The following is a 26688-nucleotide window of genomic DNA, read 5'->3' as shown; positions in this document are numbered from 1 at the left end:
GTATGGAGGCCTCACTTGAAGTGGGGGGAGGGGAAGCAATATTCAACTTGAGATGATTGTTGCCCTGTGACCATCAAATGTAGCTTTCATTTGGATAAACAAATAACACATCACGTGGGACAAACAAAAGATGTCTTCCAGGTTGTGTCTTTTTTTTTTTTAATTTTTTTTTAAGGTTTATTTATTTTTGAGACAGAGAGAGACAGAGCATGAACGGGGGAGGGTCAGAGAGGGAGGGAGACACAGAATCTGAAACAGGCTCCAGGCTCTGAGCTGTCAGCACAGAGCCCGACGTGGGGCTCGAACTCACGGACCGTGAGATCATGACCTGAGCCGAAGTCGGCCGCTTAACCGACTGAGCCACCCAGGCGCCCCCCAGGTTGCTTCAATCTCTACTTTAGGATGAATTCATGATTTCTCAAATAGGGAGGAGAAACACGAGGATAAAGTTTCAAGGAAGCCAAGAATTAGAGTGGTACCAGAAAGAGGAAGTGGTTGATAATGTTGAATGTTGAGAGACAGGTGCATATGAGTGGGGGGGTGGGGGCTGGGGAGTGGAGGGGTGGGACAAGGGGAGGAGGGGCAGAGGGAGAGAGAGAGAGAAAGAGAGAGAGAGAGAGAGAGAGCGAGCGCTCGTGCACTCAAGTGGGGTAGGGGTAGAAGGAGACAGAGAATCTTAGGCAGGCTCCTCGTTCATCATGGAGTCCGATGCAGGGCTCAATCCCACGACCCTGGAATCATGACCTGAGCTGAAATCAAAAGTTGGTTCCTCAACTGACTGAGTCACCCAGGTGCCCCTAGTTTCATTTCTAATATATTGTTCCGTTAAAGTGGTTCAAGATTTTATGCGCTTATTATAAGATTTCTGAACTTCCTGACTTGCTTAAAAGACTTCCTCATCTGGAGATTAAACAAATATTCTTATACATGATGTGTTATTTGTTTATCCAAATGAAAGCTACATTTGATGGTCACAGGTCAACAATCATCTTAAGTTGAATATTGCTTCCCCCCCCCACTTTTGATATTTGTATATATATTTGTATATATATATATATTTGTAAATATATATATATATATATTTTTTTTTACATTTGATTTTAATTTTGAATACAAAACGATAAAGATCTTACTTTGTTTTCTTCCAGACACACATGTCAATTATGCTGATATCTTTTATTAAATAATCCATTTATTTACTACTGAACTAGAATGTTACTTTCATAATATAATATAGCCTCACACTTATTTGCATGTTTCTGGACTCTGTAGTCTGTTCCACTGGTAAGGACTCTTCAGCTCAGACTCTCAACTTCATTGAGTTGTGACTAAACTTCTTCTCCCCCCCTAAAAAAGCTATATGGCCTCTATTAGCCTTGATTTTCCATTTTTTTGGCATTGTGATAAAATACCCTTCACATAAAATCTACGATCTTGGGGCACCTGGGTGGCTCAGTCGGTAGAGCGTCCGGACTCCTGATTTCGGCGCAGGTCACGATCTCATGGTTCAGTTCCTGGAACAGAGCCCCGCAACGGGCTCTGTGCTCAAAGTGTGGAGCCTGCTGGGGATTCTGTCTCTCCCTTTCTCTCTGCCCCTCCCCTACTCACTCTCTCTCTCAAAATAAATATATGTTTATAATATAAAAGAAATAAATACACTTAAAAAATTTACCATCTTAACTATTTTTTTTTGTACAGTTCAGCGGTATTACGCACATCTGTAATACTCTGCAGCCGTCACCATTTTCCGTCACCATAACTCTTCGTCTTATAAAACTGAAACTCTACACCTATTAAACAATAACTCCTCTGTCTCCCCTTCCCTCAGTCCCCGGAAACCACCATTCTACTCTCTGTCTGGACGATCGGGACTACTCTAAGTACATATCCTATAAGTGGAATCACACGATAGTTGTCTTTTTTGTGACTGGCTTATTTTACATAGCATAGTGTCCTCAAGTTCAATCACGTTGTAGCATAAGTCAGAATTTTCTTCCTTTCTGAAGAATAGTCAATTGCATGCATATACCACATTTTGCTTCTCTGATCACCCATCCACAGACATTTGGGTTGCTTCCACACTTTAGCTGCTGTGAATAATACTGTTGGGAACAGGGCTGTACAAATACCTCTTTAAGGCCCTGCTTGCAATCCTTTTGGGTATACATCCAAAAGTTGAATTGTTGAATCATATGGTAATTCTATATTTCATTATTTAAAAAATCTCCATATTGTTTTCCCCAGGGGCTGTACCATTTTACATTCCCACCAACAGGGTACAAGGCTTCTAATTTTTCCACATCCTCTCCAGCACTTGTCATTGTGTTTTGTTTTGTTGGGTTTTTTTTTAATGTTTATTTATTTTTGACAGAGAGGGAGAGAGAGAGAGAGAGAGAGAGAGAGAGAGAGCATGAGTGGGGGAGGGGAAGAGAGACAGAGGGAGACACAGAATCCGAAGCAGGCTCCAGGCTCTGTCAGCCCAGAGCCCAATGTGGGGCTCAAACTCACAGACCGTGAGATCATGACCTGAGCTGAAGTCGGATGCTCAACCGAGCCACCCAGGTGCCCCTTGTTTTGGTTTTTTGATAGGAGCCATCCTAATGGGTGTGAAGTGGTTTATCTCATTGTAGTTTTGATTTGCATTTATCCAATGAAATCTATTCGCTTTTGTATTAAAATGAATTTGGGTTAATTTTTCTTTATAAAAAAGTAGAAGACCGGGCTGCCTGGGTGGCTCAGTTAGTTGCGTGTCCGACTCTTGATTTCAGGCTCAGGTCTTGATCCCAGAGTTATGGGATCTAGGCCTGTGTTGGGGGCTCTGAGCTGAGCATGAAGCCTGCTTAAGATTCTCTCTCTCTCTCTCTCTGCTCCTCTCCACCCCCACTTGTGCACACTGTCTCTCTAAAATTTTAAAAAAAAATGTTTTTTAATAAAAAAATAAAAAAGCGGAAGACATGGCTTGAAATAAATGAAAGCACTCTGGATTTGGGCAAAGCCGGTGTTAAAAAATCTTATCTTTGGGGCGCCTGGGTGGCTCAGTCGGTTAAGCGACCGACTTCGGCTCAGGTCATGATCTCGCGGTCCGTGAGTTCGAGCCCCGCGTCGGGCTCTGTGCTGACGGCTCAGAGCCTGGAGCCTGTTTCCGATTCTGTGTCTCCCTTTCTCTGACCCTCCCCTGTTCATGCTCTGTCTCTCCCTGTCTCAAAAATAAATTAAAAAAAAAAAAATTAAAAAAAATAAAAAAAAATCTTATCTTTAACCTCTTAAGAAGGTGAAGAAATAACTTGCAGGAGTCTTGGGGTTTTTTTTGCCATCAGTGACCCCCCAGGAAACTTTTATATATATCTTTCCACAATAATTTTAGTATCCCAGGCCATTAATGGTGTACCTACGTTAGCTTACCAACAAACTAGATAATAAGGTATTAATAGCATAGCTAAAATAGTGCACCAACTAAAGTTACACATGCCTGTGTTGGTAGGGGGAATGGGATTTATGCTAATTCGTAAAGTGTAATCCTTTAGGCAAGATGTAGAAATATCTTCAAGCAATCTTTTTAGAGAGGGAGACAGTGGGGAGGGGGAGAGAGAGAGGGGGAGAGGGAGAGAGAGAAAGAGAGAGAAAGAGACAATTCCAAGCAGGCTCCATGATCAGTGAGGAGCCTGCTGTGGGGCTCAATCCCATGACCTTGGGATCATGACCTGAGCCGAAATCAAGAGCCGGACACTCAACCAACTGAGTCACCCAGGCGCCCCTGTAGAAACATCTTTAAAAGACTGATCCTTAATATCTTAGTTGCATATCCATTTATGGTTTACAAAGGTTTCCATATACAGGATCTCATTTGCTTCTCAAAAAAATTTAGCAGGGCAGGTATCATCTCAATTTACAAAGGCAGAAACAGAAAAGTCAAATAACCAGCCATGGGCCACACAGATGGGTGGGCATATTTTAAAAACTCAGATCTTGGTAAAGAGGGAGTCTGTGTTCTAACCCATGTAAACACAGAGGCTGATACACAGTTCAGCACACAGGATAAACTCACTGGATATTTGCTGAAGGCGTCTTGTGAGCCTATTTCAGAGTTCTTTCCACTGTACTATGGAAGGTCCGTAACATAAAGCCAAATTCTTAACAACCGAAACCAGGTGATGAGGAAGAGGACTGGGAGAGGGGAAGGATGGGGGAACGTAGGGGGCCGGGGATGGAATAGGGGGCAGGGATATTCCCAGGAGAATGAGGAAGTTGGAGATGGAGGCAGCACTTCTGGAAATGTCAGTGTTTATTAAACATTTAAGGACATTTGGGAGTTTGAGAAGAAATATACAGAATGTAGAAAAATCCTAAGAGTCCCCTGTGGCTGGGAGTGCAGCCTTCCCCTCCCCCCCCACTTCCTGTTTATTTTTCCTTTCTGTTTCGTTGTTTAAAGCCCTTTCTTAAGGCTTATTTGCCCCGTCCTCAATGCCCTGACCTGTGAGGATTCTTTGTCTCTCTCTGTCTCTCCTTCCCCATGACCTCGAGTCCCAGAACGGTGCCCTAAAGTGGTCAGGGGCACCAGTCCTGTAGCTGAGGATTGAGGACCAGGGGCCCCTCTGCTTGGGCTAGCTCTCCATGAAGGATTTAATGGGGAGGGGGGAGGGGGAAATGCAAAAACCACATGACGTCATTGGTACTCAGTCATGGGGGGAGGGCGCCGGTAAACAAACAAACAAGACTGGATTAAAAAATAAAAAATAACTAACAACCTAAATAAACCCTGAAGGAGAGTCTGATCTGGATGTTCTGGGTGTTAGCCGGGAGGACAGAATATGGAGCCGGGCCACCTGATGAAGGGGAGGGAGGGTCAGAAAGAAAAGAAGGAGGGACAGGCCGGGTGCCGCAAGGGATGGAAATGCCAGGTGGCCTGGAGCTGAGGCACGGGGTATCAAGGTCCCTTTCTTCTCGGTGCCAGAGGGACGGGCACCAAACACACAGTCCTTGGGGCCGGTGAAGGGGAGGGTGAGGCCCCTGGGTTCCCAGAAAGCCGTGGGTGCAGGTGGGGGGAGATGGGAGGGGCCTGGGGTATGAACTTTGGAATGAAACTTACATCTCAAAGGGTGCTGAGGGCAGGGCAGGGCTGGGGAGTTAAGGAGGAAAGCACCTAGACGGGGGGAAGAAGAGGAGCCTCGGTCCCCCTGCTCTGGGAGGGCCCAGGGGGGTGGTCACTTGTCGGAGTCCAGACCCATCATGTTCTTGAGGGCGTTCTTGAGGCTGGTTCTGCTGGGGGACTTGACCGCAGGCCGGAGCTCCGAGCTCTGCTCATCCTTCCGCAGTTCCATCTCTATGACCACCACCTGAGAGCCTTTGGTGGGCTCCCGCCCTGACCCCCGACCCCCCGCCCGGCCCGCTAACCGCTATTTCTTATCCTTGCGAGACTCCCCCAGCCCCTTGGCCTTCTTTTCACTGGCAGCTTTGGTGCTTCTGCTGTGGTCCAGCATGGCATACAGCGCTGGCGTCTGCAGGGAGGGGGTCACACCTCAGTCACCCTTCTGGGGGGGGCCCAGCCCCACCCTGGTCCCATCCCATCCCTTACTGCTGCCAGGTAGCTCCGCGCCTTGTCCAGGCCCCGAGTTCCACTGACCTGCCGGCCGCGCTTCGAGTCCTTCGCAGCCTTGTGCAATTTCCCCTTCTCCATGGCGCTGCAGGGAAAGGCGGTGCTGTGGGTTTGCCCTGCTCCAGGCCCGGGCCCCCTGGAGAGCAGCTATAGCTTCCTCCTCCCTTTGCCGCTCCCCCCCCACCCCGCCCCCCCGCAAGAAGTTTCTGCCCCGATGGGGAACAGCGGGGTTAAAGGGAGGGTCGCCAGGCTCCCCTTACCTGAGCCTCCTCTGCAGGGCCGCCTGTCTGCGTAGCCAGCAGTATCGGGTCAGATAGAAAAGCAGCAGGAGCAACAGCACCACCCCCAAGACACCGCCGATCACGGCTCCCAGCACCACCCCATACCTCGTAGGCACTAGGAGGGGAGGGAAAACAAGTAAAGGGGTGAGCGGGGCCACGCACCTTTGGGTTCCTGGCCCCACACCCATTCCCTGCTGTTTCCGATGGACAGCGCTCAGCCACGGCTGTCTTCTGCCCGCCCTCCCAGAGCCTGAAGGGCATTAGCCCAGGTATTTTGCCTCTTCCCCCAGCCCTTCCCTCCCCCCCACCCCCCACCCCCCACCCCCAGTCCTCCCGGTATTGCCAGACCCCCTGGGCCATCTCCTCTCACACCTTTTTCAAAGACATAGAGTGTGACCTGAGAAGTCTTGCCCACTATGTCTGGTGGGTTTTTGACGTCACAGGTGAAAGTGCCGTTGTCACTGTAGTCCAGGTTGTGTATGACAATAGAGCCATCCTTCCAGTGAGGGTCCCCTACCCACTGGATGCGCTCTTTGAAGGTCCCCACCTCGTCAATGTAGGGTTGTCCCTTGGCATAGTGGAAGATCTATGAGGAATGAGGGGAAGTATGTGGGTCTAGCCTCAGGGTAAGGGCTCCTGGGCTGGAGAGGGTAGTTGGGGGTGGGGGAGACAGTGTAGATAGGCCCTAGTCAGATGGCTACTTACCTTGCCACAGTTAGGGTTAGGGCTCAAAGGATGTCCCCTCGGTTGCCCAAGTGCTCTTTTCTGTTGTTCTTCAGAGCACCGTTTGGTTATCCAATCCCAGGACGCCCCCAGGCACTCACCGAGATAGCATCGCGGCCCCCTTCGGGCTGGTAGCGCCAGGTAAAGGAGATGTCATCTGAGATCCACTCGCTGGACCAGAACGAGCAATGCAGGGTCACCCGGGAGCCCACAGCGCCATGGACCTCCTTGTCCGTGTAAACCACAATGGCCTGGGCCAGGGGGAGCACTGCAAGCAGAGAGGGGAGTCAGATGGGCGCCCGGGACCCACTAAGGGATCCAGAGGAAGCGAGACCAATAGGAAGCCAAGGGCTGAGTAGAGACCACAGCAAAGCTGGGGCAGAAATGATCCACTGTCAAGCCCAGATTTCTCTGGGCCAGCTGAAGAGTTAGGCAGAAACGCTGCGTTGGGTTCAAGTTCAGTGTGTTCATAAGAGGAAATGAAATCAGCAGTAACAGAACTCTCTTGAGGACTTCCAGAAGGTGGATTCTGTCTCCAAGTCTCCCTTTCCCTTTGGGTCAGTATTTAACTCTTAAGGTACCCCTAAGATGCAGGCTTAAAAAAATTTTAATTTATAAGTTATATGGTAATACATATTGCATTCTTTTTTAGAAACCATTCAAATAGAGATAAAGCTAAAGTCTTTCTTTAAAAAAAATTTTTTTTTAATGCTTCTTTATTTCTGAGACAGAGAGAGAGCATGAGTCAGGGAGGGGCAGAGAGAGAGGGGGAGACACAGAATCAGAAGCAGGCTCCAGGCTCTGAGCTGTCAGCACAGAGCCCGACGTGGGGCTTGAACTCACAAACCGCAAGGTCATGACCTGAGCCAAAGTCAGACGCTCAACCGACTGGGCCACCCAGGCGCCCCGCTAGAGTCTTTCTTGATGCCTCCCCCAACAAATGCTTTTCCTGTAGTCCCCTCCCAAATATGACCACTGTCGATCAGTTTAGTAAGTAACCGTTTTCTATGTATCAAGTGCAGTGTAAACCCAACAAACTCAAAACATGAAATAGTTTTGTCTTATGGAGCTTTTCTTTCCTTTTTGAGATACATTGCATTATATTGTACTTGGCTTTTTTCACTTGAGAGGATGTATAATATGCCTATGTGTCTGAGGGAACTTCCCATGTTGATTCATAGAGATCAATCTTATTTTTAACAGCTGCGTAGTATTTCACAGCATCACACATTCAAATTTCTCACAGAAAAAAAAAAATGAAGATAATTAAGACTGTTTTTTTCCTGGCCCAACTGTCCTCGCTGCTACATCTCTGGTTGCCATACAGCTTGCTGTCGACTGGGAGGTCAGGGAGCTTCTCAGGGGAAGTTGGGTACAGAGGAAGATCCCAAGCTCAGAGCTCAGATGACTTTGCATGTGAGCCCTCTGTGGCTTGACCCTTGTCACCCTCCTCTTGGCCATGCTGGCCCAGTGCCACTCCCAAGACTCACCCACACAAGGAAGGCCATTCCAGGGAGATTATGTGTGTGGGCTGGCCCGGGGTGGGGGCAACTGTAGACCCTTTTGTTCTATGGGAGGGGGAGGAAGCGACCAAACAAACAGAGACCCATTGTCTGACCAATGTTGGGGGCTCCTGCCATCCCCAGACCCCATCACCACCCCCCACTCCTGCTCCATAGTCTCAAATCTCCCACCTCAGCATGCAAGATCAGTGGCCCGCTTCTCCTTAGAGGTCTCTTGGGAATCCCAAATGCAACAATGAAGGTTATTCATTGGATCTAACTTCTATTCCTCCTGTTCTAACATCAACCACTGCCCTTCAGCCCTGCTCAATGGTACTATGAGAGGGACAGGTGCTAGAACAGAACCCTCTTCCTTATTCTCCAACACTCCTCCCCATTGCCCTCACTATGACCTTCTCCAACTCCTTATCTTTAACATTTTCTCTGGGTGTCCCAGACTAGTCCAGCACAGCACCCAGAAGGGTCTGGATTCTGGGGTTAGGACTCAAAGAGCTGATATTCTGAGCCGTTCTCCCCGACCCCCAATTTGCCTACTACTCATCTATTGTGTTAGGCTTTGGGGCCGTTTGGAGAAGGGAACTGTCCATTCAAATATCCCTACTTTTGACTTTCACTTGCCCACCCAACATCTGCCATGGGGTGAGAAAGGGTTTGGTCACCTTATAAAGGAAGACTGCTTTAGATGGACAAGATCTTAGAATCTCATAGAACCTCCCTCCTACTCCTTTTGCCTGCATAATAGACAGTGGATCCACAGAGAGAAACTGAGGCACCAAGAGATAAAGGATTCGAGGAGTTGGGACCACAGACCTTGGGCTCCTTCCTTAGATCACGTTCCCCTACCTTCCTATTCAGGGGAACTAAGGTTAAGTGCCTCAGGCACTGCTAGGGAATGATTAGGTACCCGACCCAGGTGTCTGTCTGTCCTGTTCCTTACCACACCATAACACTGCTTCCCACCAGGTGCTCAGCATGGCTTTGGGGGCATGTTACTACCTTCCAACCTGGGTCCAGTCAGGTCCACCTCAGGGAAGCTCTCTATGCTCTTTTACCTTCTCCCTTCACAGAATACCTTTATTGTCTCCCTCTAAGCTATATATATTTTTTCTCCGACTATAATATCACCTTCCTGCTCCTGCTCACTCTTTGGTGGCGGTGGGGCATGCAGTGAAGGCAGGGAGAAGGTTGCTGAGAGGCAAGCTGAGCTCCAGGGCTCCCAGACTGGGGTGGCTCCACTTACCTAAAGAGGAGAAGAGCAGCGCAGCCAGGATAGGACTGGGGCTGGACGAGGGAGCCCCAGGAGCCATAGCTGGGGCAGGGGCAAGGGCTCGGAGCGTCTGTGGGGATGGGAGAGTGGGGGACAAGGAACTGAGCGGGGGGTTCCTGGAATCCGCTTAAAATCCCCTGGGGCCCCAGTATGAGGGGGCTGTCCTGAGCCAGTAACCAATTGCAGCCTGGCATGTGCAGTTGAGAGGTGGTGGGGAGGGGGGAAGAGTACAGGGAGCAGAAGGGGCATTGTGTCCTCTCGGTGGAGGGGTGGGGGGGACACATACCACCCCATACACAGAGGGCTTTGTGTCTGATGGCCTCCCCCTGCCCTAGGCTGGAATGCCTGGGGGGGTGGGGAGGTGAGGGAGAGGGACAGAAAAAGGGACATAAACACACTTCTCCGAGGGATAGATGGGCAGGGGAACCTGAATCCTTAGGCCATGAGAGGGAATTTCTCTATAGCCTCCTTCCCAGAGAATGGCTCCCCCAGGGAACTCTGAAAATGGGATATCCCTTGTCTTTTTTTCATTTTAATTTTTAATTTTTTCGATGACTGTTGGTTGCATTATAGGCTTCTTGAGATGACCAGGTCATTTGGGAGTCCTTCTCCCCACCCCGCATCTCCCTGCATCCTGGGTGATTCTTCCCTGATAGAAGCTTTCTCCACTGGAAAATATCCAGGAAATAATTTCCCCGAGCTTTCCCTCTTTGTCAGGGAATCTTTCAATGCTTCATGCTGCAGTTTAAGTCCATTGCGATTTAGGACAAGGCAACACAATTGTATTGAATGCCAGCTATATGTAAAGTATGGGTTTGTGGGTAACAGAAAGAGGAATAAAAATTAAGTTTCTCCTTGAAGGAGTTTAAAATCTAGTTGGCGGGGGGCAGAGAGGGGAGGACCAAAGGACAAATCCATCAATACCCAACGTGATCAACCATCATGCTTGCCATAGCAGAGTGATGAACCGAGTGCTTAGTATACCAAGGAGGGCACAACCAGATCTGCTTGAACATGCGCAGTAGTTCACAAACATCCGGGAGATTAAGTTAGTAACGGAGGGTTAAAAACAAAAACAAACCATTTAATAAATGAAGTTCAGAGGCAGGGGAGTTGTGTCTAGAAGGCAACTTTAGATATGGACCAGCTTTGAAGGATGTGTGCCATTTTGAAGAAAAGGAATGGGTAGTGAAGTTATCCAGGCAGATATAGCAAAAGCAAAAACAAAGACAGAAGAAAATGTGTGTGTGTGTGTAGGTTTCTGAAGTACTGAGGATATTCAAGGCAGATCTTGTGGCCTCCACTTTGACTTGATTTAGGGGAACATGAGGGGCATCATAGGAAACAAGTCTGTACAGGAAAGTTGAAGCCAATTGGTGAAAGGCATTAAACGGCAAATGAAAGAGGGTGGGCTTCATTGGTTCATCATAAGAATTTCCTGATGGTTTGAGGGTGATATTTTGGGTTAGAGATGGGAGTGTCCACATGGTCAGAGCTGAGTTTTAAGACAAACCTGGCTAAAAAAAAATCATTCCCACCAGAGCTCTCCTAATTGTTGTCTCCTTTGTTTCCCTTCTTGGGATTATCTGAAATGATTTTGTTTTTCACTGAACCTCTCATACTTCCATTTGAAATGTTTCCCCTTCTTTTCCCCCCTTTCTTTCTCTGATCTCAGGCCTTGGATAGACCCTGCTTTTCTCTCCTGCTTATTTTAAAGATAAACCCTGGTGATAAGGGGCTTGACTTAGTATCTTGTTTGAATTTCAGTGTAAATAATTTCAATCAGTTGTGAGCCCTACAGGTTAATTTGAGGGAAGAGGCCACTGTTTTCCTGCGATTGGGAGCACTGCAGGTTCACCTGTAAAGCCACAGGCTCCTGGTACCTACCAGTCATCTCCTTACACAGGAGATGGAGGGTTCCAAGATTAGTATTGGATTTGAACTGTGGAACTCTAAATGTGGGACTTGATCATAAACTCCACAGGCAAAATTATCAGTAAATGTTCATGGGATGTTGTAGTCAATTACACCTCCCTAACCACGTCTCCCCAGCTGCAAATGACCCACTTTCCGCTTTCATCCACCCCTTTTACCTATACCTCTTTCACGGGGTTGCTACTTTCTTTGTTGTATTTACTTACTGATCCTGCTAAGGCACAAGCTGCTTGAGGACAATTACGTTTGTGTTTTTGAATCCCCTGAAGCACTTTCACATCCTCTACAAAAAGTTTATATATATATAACTTTATAGGCATATATGTATATGCCTCCTTTACTTAGCTCTTTAAATAAATTCATTATATATATAATTAATTATTATTTATTGTTATTCTGTGTGCACACATGAGTGAGTAGAGGAGGGGTAGAGAGAGAATCCCAAACAGGCTCCTGTGCTGTCAGTGCAGAGTCCAATCCTGGGCTCAAACCCATGAACTGTGAGATCACTATCTGAGCCAAAATCAAGGGTAGGACGCTTAACTGACTGAGCTACTCGGACACCCCAATGACTGGAAGTTCAATAGCAGAAAACTGTACTTTATTTTTTTAAAGATTTTACTTGTAAGTAATCGCTACACCCATGTGGGGCTCGAAATCACAACCCTGAGATCAAGGGTCATATGCTACACTGACTAATCCAGCCAGGCTCCCCAGAAAACTTTATTTGAATGTAACAACTTTCTAATGATTAAGCAGTTTACTAAAAAAAAACAAAAACTTGTGTTTTGAGGGAACCTTTACCGAATGTGTTAAGAGTGCTGAAGATGAGTGGCCATCAATGTTTTATAGATCCCTGCACTGAATAGAAACTAAAGTTAGAGAGCCGCTAAGGTCTCTGAACAGTCCAAAAGTCTATAAAAGTGCTTTCTTTGTCAAGTATTATAGAAATGCACAACAGGATTTTCATTTGATGCAGAGATAAGTGAATTTGTGCTATTTAAATCCTGAAAGTGCAGGAGTGCTAAATATAAATGAGATCTGAATAGTAATGTTAGCTGAATGTTTTATTGTAGAATAGGAGTTGCTCTAGGCTGTCTCCTTCACTTCTCTTTGCCCCGCCCTCGCCCGCAAAAAGACTCAAGAACTTTTTCAATTTTCTATTCCTGTCTCCCTTTTTCTTCCTTAAGTCACAAATGCTCTGCAATTGATTGCAGTGCTTGGGTTCCTCAAAACCATATATGTGTGTGTGTGTGTGTGTGTGTATAAATCAAAGCGAGTTCTCCCCCACTCCAGGTTCTTCTGCCTGTGGGCGTCACCCACACAGTCTTGAAACAAGGAACAAAGGAGTGTTGTATTTGGCTAGTGGGCGTCCAGCTCAGGCGGCAGTTCAAGCCCAGGAATTGTGGGCACAGAGCTGATCCAGGTGGTTAGACGAGGCTCCCAGGCCTTGGGATGGTGGTCTACGTAGTTCTCACGATCCTTCCTCAACTTGGGCCTCAACTCGTGTTCTCTGTACTCTGTTGTGGAGCTTCCCATCAGAACGGATGGAGCCCGTTTCCCTGGGAGCCTCGGCCGGCCTACCTGGGAAAGAGGGAGAGCGAAACTATTCTGGAGTCCCTGGTGAAGAATCAGGGCAAGTCAGAAGTTCAGTGGTGCGAAGCAAAATGAATATGTTCACAGGTGAAACGCAGACCGCAGAGTCTGAGTCAGCGCCATTTCTGCCGACCCCCTGACAAATTCTAGCAGAAGCCAGCCGAGGGAAGCCGTGCACACACACAAAAGCAGAAAAAAATCAAGCGTGAACAACGCGGAGGCGGACCGCTGCGAGCCTTTTAAAGAGCCGGAGGCGTCACGTGACATAGCCCCGCCCCCAAGTGGCGGAGACGTTGTGCGTCACTTCCGTCCAGGCCGGAACTCAAGATGGCTGCTTTCCTGTTGAGGTGACTTTATCCCGGGGCTGGGGGTCTGTGTCCGCGGCCCTGGGGAGGCCTGCGCTGCTCCTCCTGTCTTGCTGACGACTGTTTGCACCGTCCCGGGGCGGGGGAAGGGCCCGTGGGTGCGCAGGTCGCGCGCCCTGGCGTCCTAGGGCCCGTTCCCTTCCCCCCCCCCCCCAGCTGCTCCGGTCCCCGGGGTCACGGGCCCGTTATCTCCTCCTGAACTCCTTACCGAGGAGTCGCGCGGCTGTCGCCCCTTCTCCTTCCCCCAGCTTCAATACTTGCCCCCCCAGGTTGCGTTCGGGGCTGCACCCAGAGCCACGCTCCGAGAGAGTAAATAGTTAGGACTTCGAGGTCAGCGGACCGTCGATCGTACGACTTCGAGCTCTTATTCGGGCCTCGGGAAGAGAGATCTTGGTGTACTTTGCTTTTGCTTCGAACTCCTGCAGACACTAGTTGCTGGCAACGAGTGGACACTGAGTTCCTAACGGGCCCCTGGGGGAGGGGACAGGAGTCCTGGATCCCTACCGCGCCGGCGATTAGAAATAGCGCCCATAGCGGTCGCTCTACTGTCCTAAAGCAGCCCAGGGAATTCAGTTTCAGTTTATCTTTCTATGTGGGGTAGGGAGTGGATGTCTCAGTTTTTCTATACAAGGTCATTCGCCGCCCGGAGAAGTATCCTAGATTTTCTTCTATTCTGTCCCGTCCACTGTCTAGACCTCATTCTCCACTCAGAGCCTTTCTAGGCGCGGCAACTCGAGTGACTTTAGACACTCCCGGTACAAATCCCAGCATAGTTTCGTGCCAGGCCTATTTTTGGAAACTATTTGTTATGGAAAGTTAGTTTTAATGTCGTTGAGATTTAATTCCTGATTTCCCCAAATGCCTTCTTATTTCTCTTTCCACAGCAGTACAGCCAGTATAAAAATAGAGGGACTTTATTTAGTTTTTCTGTGTGACAGAACGATTCCTTTCGGAGTTGAGATCAGGAGTGGGGTATCTTAATCCATCATTTTCCTCCTTCCCTCTCATTTCCAAATGTATCTTTTTTTCCTAAGGTGTTGCCAGCCCCAGTCTTGCCAGAACTGCACTCTTTATTCCAGGTAGTTTTACCGTAACTGAATGATTTTGAATCCTTGATGTATTTTGGTGGATGTCGGGGGCCTTTTGGTAGAATTAATGTTTAGCTTGAAATGATCACGTTGGTTCTAAACAGTTCGTTTTAGGAGTTTCAGGATTATTGTTTGGAAGGTGACAATTATACTCAGTAAATATGTCCAGACAGTATCATTTTGAGATGTGTACGACTGTCACCACTAGGATTCAATGCCAAGAAATAGACTTCTTTTTCATTAGTATTAATCTGAAGCTCATGGGAAGGGCGCCTCTCTCTTCTTTTTTCACAAGGGATTTCTTTGGAGGGGGCATAGGGAATTAAAAAAACAACAACAATTTCTTTTTCTGATTGAAATTCTGAGTCTAATTCCATTTCACTAGAGGGATTTGGAACTGTTTATAACGTGCTAACTTAGCCTCAAAGAAAAATACCTTCTAAGAAATCCTAGGAGCTAGATTCTAGTTCTAGTGTCACTAGTTCCATTTATTTTGGACAAGTCAAGGTCATCAATGCTCATCTGTGAGTGAAAATAGTAATAACTTGGGCCTACTTAAAAGAAGCATTGGCTAAACATTTTTAATGTTGGCTAATTGGCTAACTAAAAATGATTAGTTTTCAAAGTACCGTACATCATGGCTTTTAAATAGTGCTCTATATTTTGTATATTCCCTAAACAGTTCACAGACTAGCCAGGAATGAATAACCAGCCGAGTGATGCAACGCCATTGGCATTTAGTCAAGGAATGATTTGCCAAAGCCAAGACGGAGATGGAGAACTAAGCAAAGAACAGCTAGGCTTCTGTCTAATAAAGTTCATGCCGCTTAGGCACAGAATCGCCAAGAGTTGTTAACTATGTGCACGTTGCTCATCATATAAAATACTACCTGTGAAACCCTCTAAAAATAAGGCTTAACTTTAAATATATAAGGCTGCTTCTTAAAATAAGCATACCTCATTTACAAACCTTTTTTTTTTTTTTGAGCCTCTTCTACGTGTCAGACATTATCATAGGTGTTATAGACACAGAGCATTCCAGTCTTATCCTTGAGGAGCTCAAAGTCTAGTAGAGGCGATAAATAGATTAATTATTAAGCACCATAATATGTGTTGCTATAGAGATACGAAGAAGCGGTGTGAGGCATGGCAGGGGCAGCAAGTAAGGCGAAAGAAACTGAAGTTGCCATCCAGGAGTTGTTGGGTTTTCAAGGATGAGTTTAATCAGACTGTGAGGGAGGTTCCAATCAGAGAAGAGCATGAGCGAGGGCACATAGTCCTAAGAGGGCTTGCTCTGTCTGGGTGTAGTGCAATACTCAGCGTGGCAGACATATAAGGGGCTGACGGGAATTTGGAGGAGAATGGGTCCAGAGAGTTGGAGTGGGCCGTGTTGAGAAGGGCCTTGTTTGGCTACGGTGTGGACCTTACACTACAAGCAACGGGGAACTCTTAAAAGACTTTGGGCAGAAGACCAATGAAATCAGCTTTATTTTTCAGTAAGTTAGCTTTGGTAATATTGAATGATTGGCAAGAGACTGATGGTAGGGAGATCAGTTCAGGAGCTCCTCTTACAGTTCTCTTTGTGAGAAGTGGAGAGGATAAGGACTAAAACAATGGACTGAAGTCCTGGATAGCGTTGATAGGACTGGGTGATGCCTCACATATATATGGGGGTGAGAGAAAAGAAATCAAGGATGACTTCTGTTGTCGTTTGGGAGTGGGTGGGGGCTAACAGTCATGAATCAGAATTTTCGTCTTTAAGTGATTTCTCTCCATCCTGTTCTTTGAGGTTATACATCTATTTTAGTGTTGCTCTTACCCCAGATATTTCTGAAACTTTTTGGCATACCATCAGATCAAGTTTAGAGGTCATATAAGAGAAACTCAATATATTATAGTCACATCTTGTTTTGGACCAAAAATGGTTTTATTTAGTTTGATCCCATAGACTTGGCTTTGAATAACTTTTTATCCCCCCAAAAGTCAAATCCATTTTCAGCAGATGAATCTTTTTATCACCACTGATGGTTTTAAAAAGAATGTGATGTGAATTCTAAAGACCTTGGGGGAAACCAGTGGAATACTGGTCGTATCTTATACATGTGGGCCGAATTGCAGTTTGGAGAATGATTTTCTGGCCATTTTCTTACGTAATCCTCCCAGCAACCTATTAGGTAGGTCTTTTCAGTCCCATTTTACAAATAAAGAAGCTGAAGCTCAGTGGTCCCCTGAAGTTACATGATTTATGCAGAACCGGAATTCCAGTTTTTACTTTAATATTCTTCCTGTGTCGCTGTTGTCACCCCAGTCCAGAGAAGAGTTTCACAAATGATTTGAACAGCGGTTACATTTTTTGGGTACACATGTATAATGCATTTAGAAAGGGACAGTGCTAACCAGAATGGTAAGTTCTGGCTTGTTCATTAAAAAGAAAACAAAGTACGATTACTTTTTGGCCATAACATAGAACGCCAAGTTCCTTGGTGGAACTTGCCAGAGTTCCTGGTTTCCCACAAAAGGCAAGGATCGATACCTACTTTGGTCCTGCTTCAGATAAGGCTATGGACTTTGCGCACCTAGTTTCTGTGAGGGCCTTGTGGAAAGCTTACGTTGGCATTTGTCTGGGAAACAATAGCATTAGACAGAGTGCTGTAGATTCCAGCCCACATCTGCAAACTCTTGCTGGGCAGCCGAGTGACTGGACCTAGCCTGGTGTGCGGAATGCATGTCCTGCGAACTTCAGAACCACAATTACTTCAATTGATTAAAGAGATTTGTTCCCACTTCCTTCTGGGAGCCTGGGGTACACAATGTCTGCATTCACCTCTTGTCTCCAGGGCTGGAGAGAGAGAGGAGCTGAAGGAAGTGTTGGCTGGATTATTTTACCTTCAAATAGCGTACCCTTCCACTGTCCTAGTGTCAAGCAGAGGGATTTTGAAACGTTTGTGCCTCTAATATCGATGGTGTGATGGACACTGTGAGCTTTTTTACAAGGTCATCGGACCTCAGTGCGATTTTATTTCCCCACGGTGCCTTGCACATAGGGGATCTACAGTAAACTTTTGTGGAAGCAACATATTTTTCATTTTAATCCCAGCGCTTCACTCTGATACCTTTCTTAAATACTTCTGGAAAGATTTGATATGATAATGTGAATAGAGGGGCCTAGTGGTCGTATTTTTCAGTTCGTGTGTGCTCTCTGGATCAGTTAAACTCTCTTTACATAGAATGCCCAGGCACATCTTAGTCTTAGGCTTGAGGAGCAGTTCTGGTACTATTTTGATGCATTTCGAAAATAGCAACTTTTTAGTAGAAAACTTGTGTATCCTCTTGGTGCAACTCTTCACGTGGTCCATGAAATCTTTGCGTTCCCATACTTTTTGCACTATTAGAGACTTTTTTTTTTTTTTTAAAATTTTTTTTTTTCAACGTTTTTTATTTATTTTTGGGACAGAGAGAGACAGAGCATGAACGGGGGAGGGGCAGAGAGAGAGGGAGACACAGAATCGGAAACAGGCTCCAGGCTCCGAGCCATCAGCCCAGAGCCTGACGCGGGGCTCGAACTCACGGACCGCGAGATCATGACCTGGCTGAAGTCGGACGCTTAACCGACTGCGCCACCCAGGCGCCCTTTTTTTTTTTTTTTTTTTAAGTAGACTCTATGAATGCAGTGTTTGAACTCAGGACCCTGAGATCAAGACCTGAGTTGAGATGAAGAGTCAGGTGCTTAACTGAGCCACCCGGGCGCCCCTATTACAGACTTTTTGACTTGAAATTCATCTGTGTTGTCGGGAACTTGATGGTAGTTCCTAAAATGATAGCTTAATGTTTAAGACCCTCTTTCTACAAACCCCTTATTCTTCAGCCTTCTTAATTCCTCCCTTTGCAGCAGTTAACTGAGCTGTATTCTTGTTCTTCTTCTTTACCCCAATCTTTTTTTTTCTCTAAAAATTTTTTTTAGGGGCGCCTGGGTGGCTCAGTCTGTTAAGCCTCCGACTTCAGCTCAGGTCACGATCTCACGGTCTGTGAAGTTCGAGCCCCGCGTCGGGCTCTGGGCTGATGGCTCAGAGCCTGGAGCCTGCTTCCGATTCTGTGTCTCCCTCTCTCTCTGACCCTCCCCCGTTCATGCTCTGTCTCTCTCTGTCTCAAAAATAAATAAACGTTAAAAAAAAATTAAAAAAAAATTTTTTTTTTAACATTTAATTTTTATTTTTGGGAGAGAGTGTGAGTGGGGGAGGGACAGACAACGAGGGAGACAGAGGATCCGGAGCTGACTTTGTGCGCTGACAGCAGTGAGCCTGAGGCGGGCCCAAACTCACAAACTGCGAGATCATGACCTGAGATGAAGTTGGATGCTCAACCACCTGAGCCACCCAGGCACCCCAACCCCTATCTTTTAACCATGACCTCCTTTAAAACCTCACTTAAGGGGCGCCTGGGTGGCGCAGTCGGTTAAGCGTCCGACTTCAGCCAGGTCACGATCTCGCGGTCCGTGAGTTCGAGCCCCGCGTCAGGCTCTGGGCTGATGGCTCGGAGCCTGGAGCCTGTTTCCGATTCTGGGTCTCCCTCTCTCTCTGCCCCTCCCCCGTTCATGCTCTGTCTCTCTCTGTCCCAAAATAAATAAAAAATGTTAAAAAAAAAAAAAAAAAAAAAAAAAAACCTCACTTAAAAATAAATCACATTCTATATTTCTCTGCTGAACATTACCAACACTCATTATTCTTTTACCTTGTATTATTTGTGTTGGGCTAAAACTTTATTTTGCATTTGTAGGTTGTATTTGTGACTATTCTCAAGTTATTTAAAGTTGTAGCTTTCCAACTAAAAAATCATTTCAAGGACAGTGATACTGTCATTGTTTTCATCTTATTCTTAATTTTTCCTTTCACTCCTAAGTCTAATATGGTACAAAAATAGAGAACTTGATAAACTGAAATTGATCTCGAAATGTGTGTTGCTCTTTATTCTCTCTCTCTTTTCTTTTTAAGATTTTAGTTTTAAGCAATCTCTACACCCAACATTGGACTTGAACTTACAACCCCAAGATCAAGGGTCACATGCTCCACTGACTGAGCCAGGTGCCCTCCATTGACTCCTTCTTCTCTTATCTTGCAGACAGGTTGGCCGTCATTGCCTCCGTGCCCACCTTAGTCCTCAGCTCTGTATCAGAAAGTAAGTTTCTAAATTTGTGGAGGCTATTATGACTTAACATTTTTTCCTTTGGGAACAGCAATGGGTTGTTGTTTAGATTTGGGGGGTATGTGTGGAAGAAAATAGTTGTAGATGGTTGGCTGAAAATTTAGTGATCGTGGTCACTATTTTTCTCATCTGGTAGTAGAAGAAGGAAGGATTAGAATATTAAATTTTAAATTTGGGAAATATTTTATACTTTCAGAAAAGTTGCAAGACATTTGCTATGTTTACTTAGAGCTCTATGTATTTTACTTTTTTAATTTTTTATGTAAGAAAAAATTTTTTTTAAGTTATTCATTTTTGAGAGAGAGAGAGAGTGTGTGTGTGTCAGCAGGGGAAGAGCAGAGAGAGAAGGGAGACACAGAATCCGAAGCAGGCTCCAGGTTCCAAGCTGTCAGCACAGAGCCCGACGCGGGGCTTGAACTCACGAACTACAATACCATGACCTAAGCCAAAGTCAGATGCTTAACCAACTGAGCCACCCAAGGCACCCCGTTACTGACGTTTTTGAAGAATACAGGCCAGTTGTTTTGTAGAATGCCTTTCAGGTTGGGCTTGTATGATTCTTTGCTATGATTAGAGTCAGGTTACCCGTTTTGGGCAGGAGTAATAGGTAAGTATATTATATTCCTGGTTATATTCACATCAAGGGCATGTGATGCCATTTGTCCCATTGTCAGTGATTTTAACTTTGATCATTTGAATAATGGAATGTCTGCTAGGTATTTTTCCACTATGAAGTTATTGGGTTTTTTCTTTTTTTATAATTAATGGGTCATCTGTGCATAGGTTATATTTTCTTGAGGGGGATGGAATGTATTTAATACAGGCATGTAATAAATTATTGGACGTAGCTGTTCAACACTTAGCTTCCATCCACCCCATTGACAAGGGAAACCCAAGAAACTGTTCAGAGGTGCTGAGGTCTTGATTTTTGAGGATGTGAAAGGGAGTCTTGACAAACCAGATGAGAGCAGGTGGTGCTGATGTATGAGACCACACCCGTGCCCTCGTGAAAGGATGATCCATTTATATAAATGATTTTGAAATGTTGTACTTGCTCTGCTGCCTGGCACGAAAGAAGCAGAGCTTCTGTGGCAGGACCTGCGTGGTGGGGAATTGGAAAGAAGAGTTTTCCTCTGCTAGGACTTCCTTGGGTGATTGAGGTTGTTAATAACTGAGTCAAACTTGGCATAAAGATAAGAGGATTGGACAGACGTGTTTTCTTTATACAATGGGTTCATCCAGCCCAGCTTAGCTTTTTTTATTTTAACTTTTTGTTATGTAAAATCTTGAGACAAGTATATTTCTAATCATTTTAAAGTCTTCCATCTTCTGGTTTTATTTTAGTGCTGTCCCTTTGGGAACCACAGCCAAAGAAGAGATGGAGAGGTTCTGGAATAAGAACGCTGGTTTAAACCGTCCTCTGTCTCCTCATATCACTATCTACAGGTGAGCGCTCTGGAACCAGGGAATCTAGAGGTAATGGGTGAAGGTCCTGGAGGTTGGGCCATTGCGCCCCTGATTATTTCGCTCAGGCCTTTTTTATAAGAAGACGACTGTTTTTTGCCTTCTGGCCTTAGAGGGTAATCTATCCTGAAGAACTACCATTTGGAAAATGGCAAGTCAAAATGTAATTTCTATTAGTCGAAAACCAGTATTTTGAAATGATTGCAAATTTATATAGATGTTGCAAAAACAATACACTCAATTCCTGCATACTGTTGTGCACATTCCCAATTTGTGAACATGTCCGAGTGATTTAAGATCAAGTGCAGAGATGATCGTGTCCCATTACTCCTGTGTTAGCTCTTACGCTGCTGTAACAAGTGATCATAAACTCTGTGGCTTAAAACAGCACATCTGTTATCTTACAGCTCTGTGGGGCGGAAGTCTGACAGGTCTCACTGGGTTAGAATTAAGGTGTTGGGAGGGCTGCATTCTCTTCTGGAGGCTCAAGTGAAGAATCTGTTCCCTTGCCTTTTCTAGTTTCCAGAGGCTACTTCGAATTCCTTGGCTTGTGGCCTCCTCCCTCCATCTTTAAAACCAGCAGTGATGGGTGACATTCTTCTCCCACCACTTCCGCCCTACTTCCATTGTCACATTTCTTCTCTGATTCCCTTCTGCCAGCCTCTTCCACTTTTAAGGACCTTTGTGATTATGTTGGTACCATCCAGATAATCCGGGCTAGTCTGTTTAGCTCAAGGCGAGTTTATTAGCAAACTTAATTTCATATGCAACTGTTAATTCTCCTCTGCCATTTAAGGTAAAATACTCACAGGTTTCAGGGATTAGAATGCAGACATCTTTAGGAGGATCATTACTCATTACTCAAGTAGGCTTAATACTTGAGTGCATGTTTCATAAATTCAGGGACACTCTGTAGTACAGCCATCACAGTCAGAAAGTTAACTTTGACCCTATGTTACCATTTAATCGTCAGATCTCATTCAAGTGTTGTCAGTTGTCCTAATATTGTCCCTTATAGGCCCAAGATCCAACCCAGGATCATGTAGTGCATTTAGTTACCTCTTTAACTCTTTAATCTCCTTTGGTAAGGAAAGAGTCTTACCTTATCTTTTATGACCTTAACATTTTTAGAATGTTCCTCAGCTTGGGTTGTTTGCCTGATGTTCTTGGCAGGAATGCCTCTAACGTGATGCTGTGCTCTTCTCAGCGTGTGGGGCCAGGGCTAAACATGATGATGATTTATCCTGTTACTGGTGATGTCAACTTTCTTTCTTTTTTTTTTTTTTTTTTTTAATGTTTGTTTATTTTTGAGATACCGTGAGCAGGGAAAGGGCAGAGAAAGAGGGGGACGAAGGATCCAGAGCAGACTCCATGCTGACAGCAGTGAGCCCGACGCAGGGCTTGAACTCACGAGCCATGAAATCGTGACTGGAGCCGAAGTCGGACGTTCAACCAACTGAACCAGCCAGGGGCCCTAGGCAGACACATTTTAACTAATGATAAAAGTTATATCACCAGGGGCACCTGGATGGTTCAGTTGGTTGAGCGTCCGACTTCAGCTCAGGTCACGATCTCACGGCTCGTGAGTTCGAGCCCCACGTTGGGCTCTGTGTGGACAACTCGGACCCTGGAGTCTGCTTCGGATTCTGTGTCTCCCTCTCTTTCTCTCTGCCCTCCTCCACTTGAGAGTGCGTGCGTGCGTGCTCGCTCTCTCACAAAAATAAATAAACATTAATAAATAAATGTGTCTGCTTCGGTTTCTCTATAAAGTTAATGAATAAAGATAGTGTGCTTATAATTGATCATTATTTTGTGGAGAGACTTTTACCACCATCTGTTGATGGTACTTATCATGAACATTTATTAGTTATTACAATGAGTTATTACTGTGACGGTTGCCAGATTGTAATTTTTCTAATTCCATCATCCCTTCTAGATTTATTTGTAATAAATAAATTAATAGGATGAAGCATACTTTATCGGTGCAGACTCAAGGAATCCTAAAAGGAAAAACTCTTTTCTACTGTGATGACACCAACTAAAGGAAAAACAACCTCCTTTCCTCTCTGCTCTTGATACTTCTGACATCGAATGTGTGGAGGTTTTTCCCACACCAACCAGTTTTCCATCTCTGTGGATACCAGTTGGGTATCCAGGAATTCAGTCATGACGCTTACTGTCTGGAGTTAGTGCAGAGCCTACAGGTTAGGGGCTCAGTCCCACAGGCTGTCCCCCACTTCAGATGCCTCTTGGCAAGTCCTGTACTTTTGACTGACCAGCTATAAATCAAGAGTTCTCTCTACCCCCTCCTTAGGTTCAATCATTTGCTAGAATTGCTCTCAGAACCTGGAAACATTTACTTAACATTTACTAGTTCGTCATAAAGGGTACTACACATGATACAGATAAACCATAAGGTACCCTTTGACGTACCTCTACGTCCAGAAAAGTTCTGGGCACAGGAGCTTCTGTCCCCATGGAGTTGAGGTACACCACCTTCGTGACATGTGGTTGTGTTTACCAACCTGGAGACACTGAACCATTTACTTTTGGGATTTTTGCGGAGGCTTCATCACGTAGGCATGATCAATCATTAACTCAATCTCTAGCCCCTCTTCCCTCCCTGGAAAAAGAGGGAGTGGACCTGAAAGTTCCAAATTTCTAACCGTGGCTTGGTCTTTCTGGTAACCAGCCCCCACCCAGAGTCACCTCATTAGAGCAAAGGACGCTCTTACCGCCCAGGAAATTCCAAGGGATTTAGGAACTGTGTGTCAGGAATCAGGGTCAAAGACCAAATATTAGAACAAAAGATGTTCCTAGCCCTCCTATCTCTAAGGAGTTGATAAGCGTTTTAGGAGCTCTGTGTCAAGAACCAGGAAGAGAGACAGTGTAGATACATAGTTCTTATTTCCCAGTGCCTATTCTGCCTAAAGGGTTACACTGTTACTCTCCTTTATTTTGATGTTCAGATTGTCCCACACTTAGCCGGTGGGAGTGCTTCAAGAAGGCTCCTGCGAAATCAAGATCTGGGTGCCAGATGTGCTCATTGCTACCAGGATGTCATTGCTTGTAGGGCCTTTTCAGTAGACAGAACTAGGATATGTGTGGATGCAAATGCAGGTGTCCGTGTAGGTGTGAGTGTATACGTAAACACAGACGCATCTGTAGCTGTTCATCCGTTGTCCTTGGAAGTCGCATCGATAACTGGTAAGCTGGTGTCTTCAAAGAAAAACCCCTCTAGATCTGCTCCTTTCCAGTTCATGCAGCAAAGCAGCTGGAGCCCCGCTACCCTCTCTACTTGGGTTCCTGCCAGGGAGGCTGGCCGTTTCTTTACCACCTCCGCAAATACCACAACCCTTCAGATTTTTTCCAAGCCAGATTCCAGAAATAATTCTGATTGCAGAAATTGGGCCTTCTAAAACAGAAGGAGACTAATGGGTGATCTTAAGCCTTGCAACTTGGTGGAACTTTTTTTTTAAGAGAGAAAATATTTGGGGAAAAATGATAATGATGAAGAACTTCTCAAATTACTCTGAATCTGTATTTAAAGCCCTGGCCTTTTTGCTTGGGTCACGTAACGAATGTTAGTAAGCTGGTGGCGTGAGTCTCTCACTACCTCCTAGACATACTTGTGGGGGGAAAAAAGCATCAGAGAGCATGGGGCTGTTTCCAAGGTGATATGTCCAGGAAAGATGTCTGATTTATGTTTTATGGAATCATATTTTCTGTTACTAACTTCTTTAGAGTTTTTTGGAGGAGGCATGGGAGGGAGTAAATGGTCAAGGTAGCACTTTATGAAGTATTATTTATTTCACTAAATTGCATCAATTTATCAAAGCAAAAGTGTATACAGGGCTTAAGTTATCAGGAGAACAAGAGCCACTGAAAAGGATGTTAGAAAACTTTTTAAAACTTAGGGTTGAAACTTAGAGATGAAAGGGGCCATAACATTTAATTTCCTCATCAACCTCATTGGTGTTTTTTGTTCTTGTTTTTTAAGATTTTATTTATTTTTTTATTTAAAAAAAATTTTTTTTTAACATTTATTTATTTTTGAGACAGAGACAGAGACAGAGCATGAGCAGGGGAGGGTCAGAGAGAGAGGGAGACACAGAATCCGAAACAGGCTCCAGGCTCTGAGCTGTCAGCCCAGAGCCCGATGCGGGGCTCGAACTCATGGACCGTGAGATCGTGACCCAAGCCGAAGTCAGACGCCCAACCGACTGAGCCACCCAGGCACCCCTAAGATTTTATTTTTTAAGGAATCTATACACCCAACGTGGGGCTCGAACTCACAGCCCCAGGATCAAGGGTCTCCCACTCTACTGACTGAGCCAGCCAGGAGCCCCAACCTCACTGTTTTAAGAATGTTCCTTGGGACTTTGGATATTCCACTAAGCTTCTGTGGGTAGTTGTGTGTGGCTGGCCAACATGCAGATTGCACTGTGGGCCCCGGCCCTGGGTAACCAAAGCAACTTCACTTTGATCTGTTTTATATACATTAAAATCTTGGTTTACAAGCATAATTTGTTCCAGACACATGCTTGTAATCCAAAACACTTGTATATCAAAGCGAATTTCTCAATAAGAAATAATGGAAGCTCAGATGATTTGTTCTACAGCCCAAAAATATTCAATTTTTTTTTTTTTAACGTTTATTTATTTTTGAGACAGAGACAGAGCATGAACGGGGGAGGGTCAGAGAGGGAGACACAGAATCTGAAACAGGCTCCAGGCTCTGAGCTGTCAGCACAGAGCCTGACGGGGGGCTCGAACTCACGGACCGTGAAGTCGGCCGCCCAACCGACTGAGCCACCCAGGTGCCCCCGCCCAAAAATATTCATAAAGAAATGATTATAATACTGTAACATAATACCAAATAATAAAATACAAAGTATAAAGAAAAATAAACTAACCTGCACTTTCCTTTCCAAACCTTCATGGCTGGTGGGAGGGAGACAAGAGAGAGGTGGGTTATCGTGTAGGACGTCTTTCACTATCACCAGTGGATTTTGGCTACAGTACAGTATTTTTTTTTTTAATTTTTCTTTTAATGTTTTATTTATTTTTAAGACAGAGACAGAGCATGAGTGGGGATGGGGCAGAAAGAGAGGGAGACACACAATCTGAAGCAGGTTCCAGGCTCTGAGATGTCAGCACAGACAGCTCAGGTGTGGGGCTCGAACTCACGAACTGTGAGATCATGACCTGAGCTGAAGTCGGACACTCAACCGACTGAGCCACCTGGGCGTCCCTACAGTACAGTATTAAACTCTTGTCATGTTCTGTATTTAACGTAACCGGCAATAAGGCAGCAGAGGAAAAGGTCTATATCGGCAGGCAGCCCGACCTAGCAGGAAGCAAAGCATTCCTAAGCTTACTCTTGGATGGAAAAGCAAAGGACTGCCCATAGGTGCTTTGAAGTGACAAAAAATACAGTGGTGCCAGTGTGGGCACCTTCCAACAATCTGAAAAAAATTACCGATTTCTGCCAAACACCGTGGCCTGAGACTGAGCATCTGAGCATGGGAGACTATCACTCACAATCCTTTAGAGAGAGAGAGAGAGAGGAACCGTTGGCTCATTTGGGATCATGTGATGTTCCACGTCACATACTACTCGTATTGCAAGACATCGCTCGTTTATGAAGTTAA

General features: G+C 45.5%; 2 protein-coding genes and 1 long non-coding RNA gene across 4 annotated transcripts in view; 1 reads left to right on the top strand and 2 right to left on the bottom strand.

Moving 5' to 3' along the window:
* Positions 1–4264: 4264 nt before the first annotated feature.
* MPZ (myelin protein zero) lies at positions 4265–9506 on the bottom strand. Its single transcript, XM_058700901.1, is given in 6 exon segments — positions 4265–5495; positions 5621–5678; positions 5854–5989; positions 6247–6460; positions 6699–6865; positions 9361–9506. Coding segments are annotated over 6 exon segments (936 nt in total). The 5' UTR covers positions 9428–9506; the 3' UTR covers positions 4265–5201.
* A 3689-nt stretch (positions 9507–13195) lies between these two features.
* SDHC (succinate dehydrogenase complex subunit C) overlaps positions 13196–26688 on the top strand; it is a 37114-nt gene continuing 23621 nt past the window's right edge. The window contains exons 1-4 of one of the 2 annotated variants that reach the window (XM_058700910.1): positions 13235–13265; positions 14318–14362; positions 19487–19543; positions 20915–21016. In XM_058700910.1, coding sequence (XP_058556893.1) covers positions 13246–13265; positions 14318–14362; positions 19487–19543; positions 20915–21016 — 224 coding nt within the window. In that variant the 5' untranslated portion in view covers positions 13235–13245. Of the gene's footprint in view, positions 13266–14317; positions 14363–19486; positions 19544–20914; positions 21017–26688 lie in introns of both variants that reach the window. The other variant, XM_058700911.1, reaches the window with a different exon arrangement.
* LOC131495777 (uncharacterized) lies at positions 18551–19158 on the bottom strand. Its single transcript, XR_009254118.1, has 2 exons — positions 19032–19158; positions 18551–18790 (listed from the first exon to the last, which is right to left on the bottom strand). It is a non-coding gene; the product is annotated as an uncharacterized LOC131495777 (long non-coding RNA).

The sequence above is a fragment of the Neofelis nebulosa genome, chromosome 15, assembly GCF_028018385.1.
Source record: "Neofelis nebulosa isolate mNeoNeb1 chromosome 15, mNeoNeb1.pri, whole genome shotgun sequence".
Lineage (NCBI taxonomy): Eukaryota > Metazoa > Chordata > Mammalia > Carnivora > Felidae > Neofelis > Neofelis nebulosa.
Note: the sequence above shows the minus strand (reverse complement) of the source record. Positions and strands in the feature narration are given on the sequence as shown.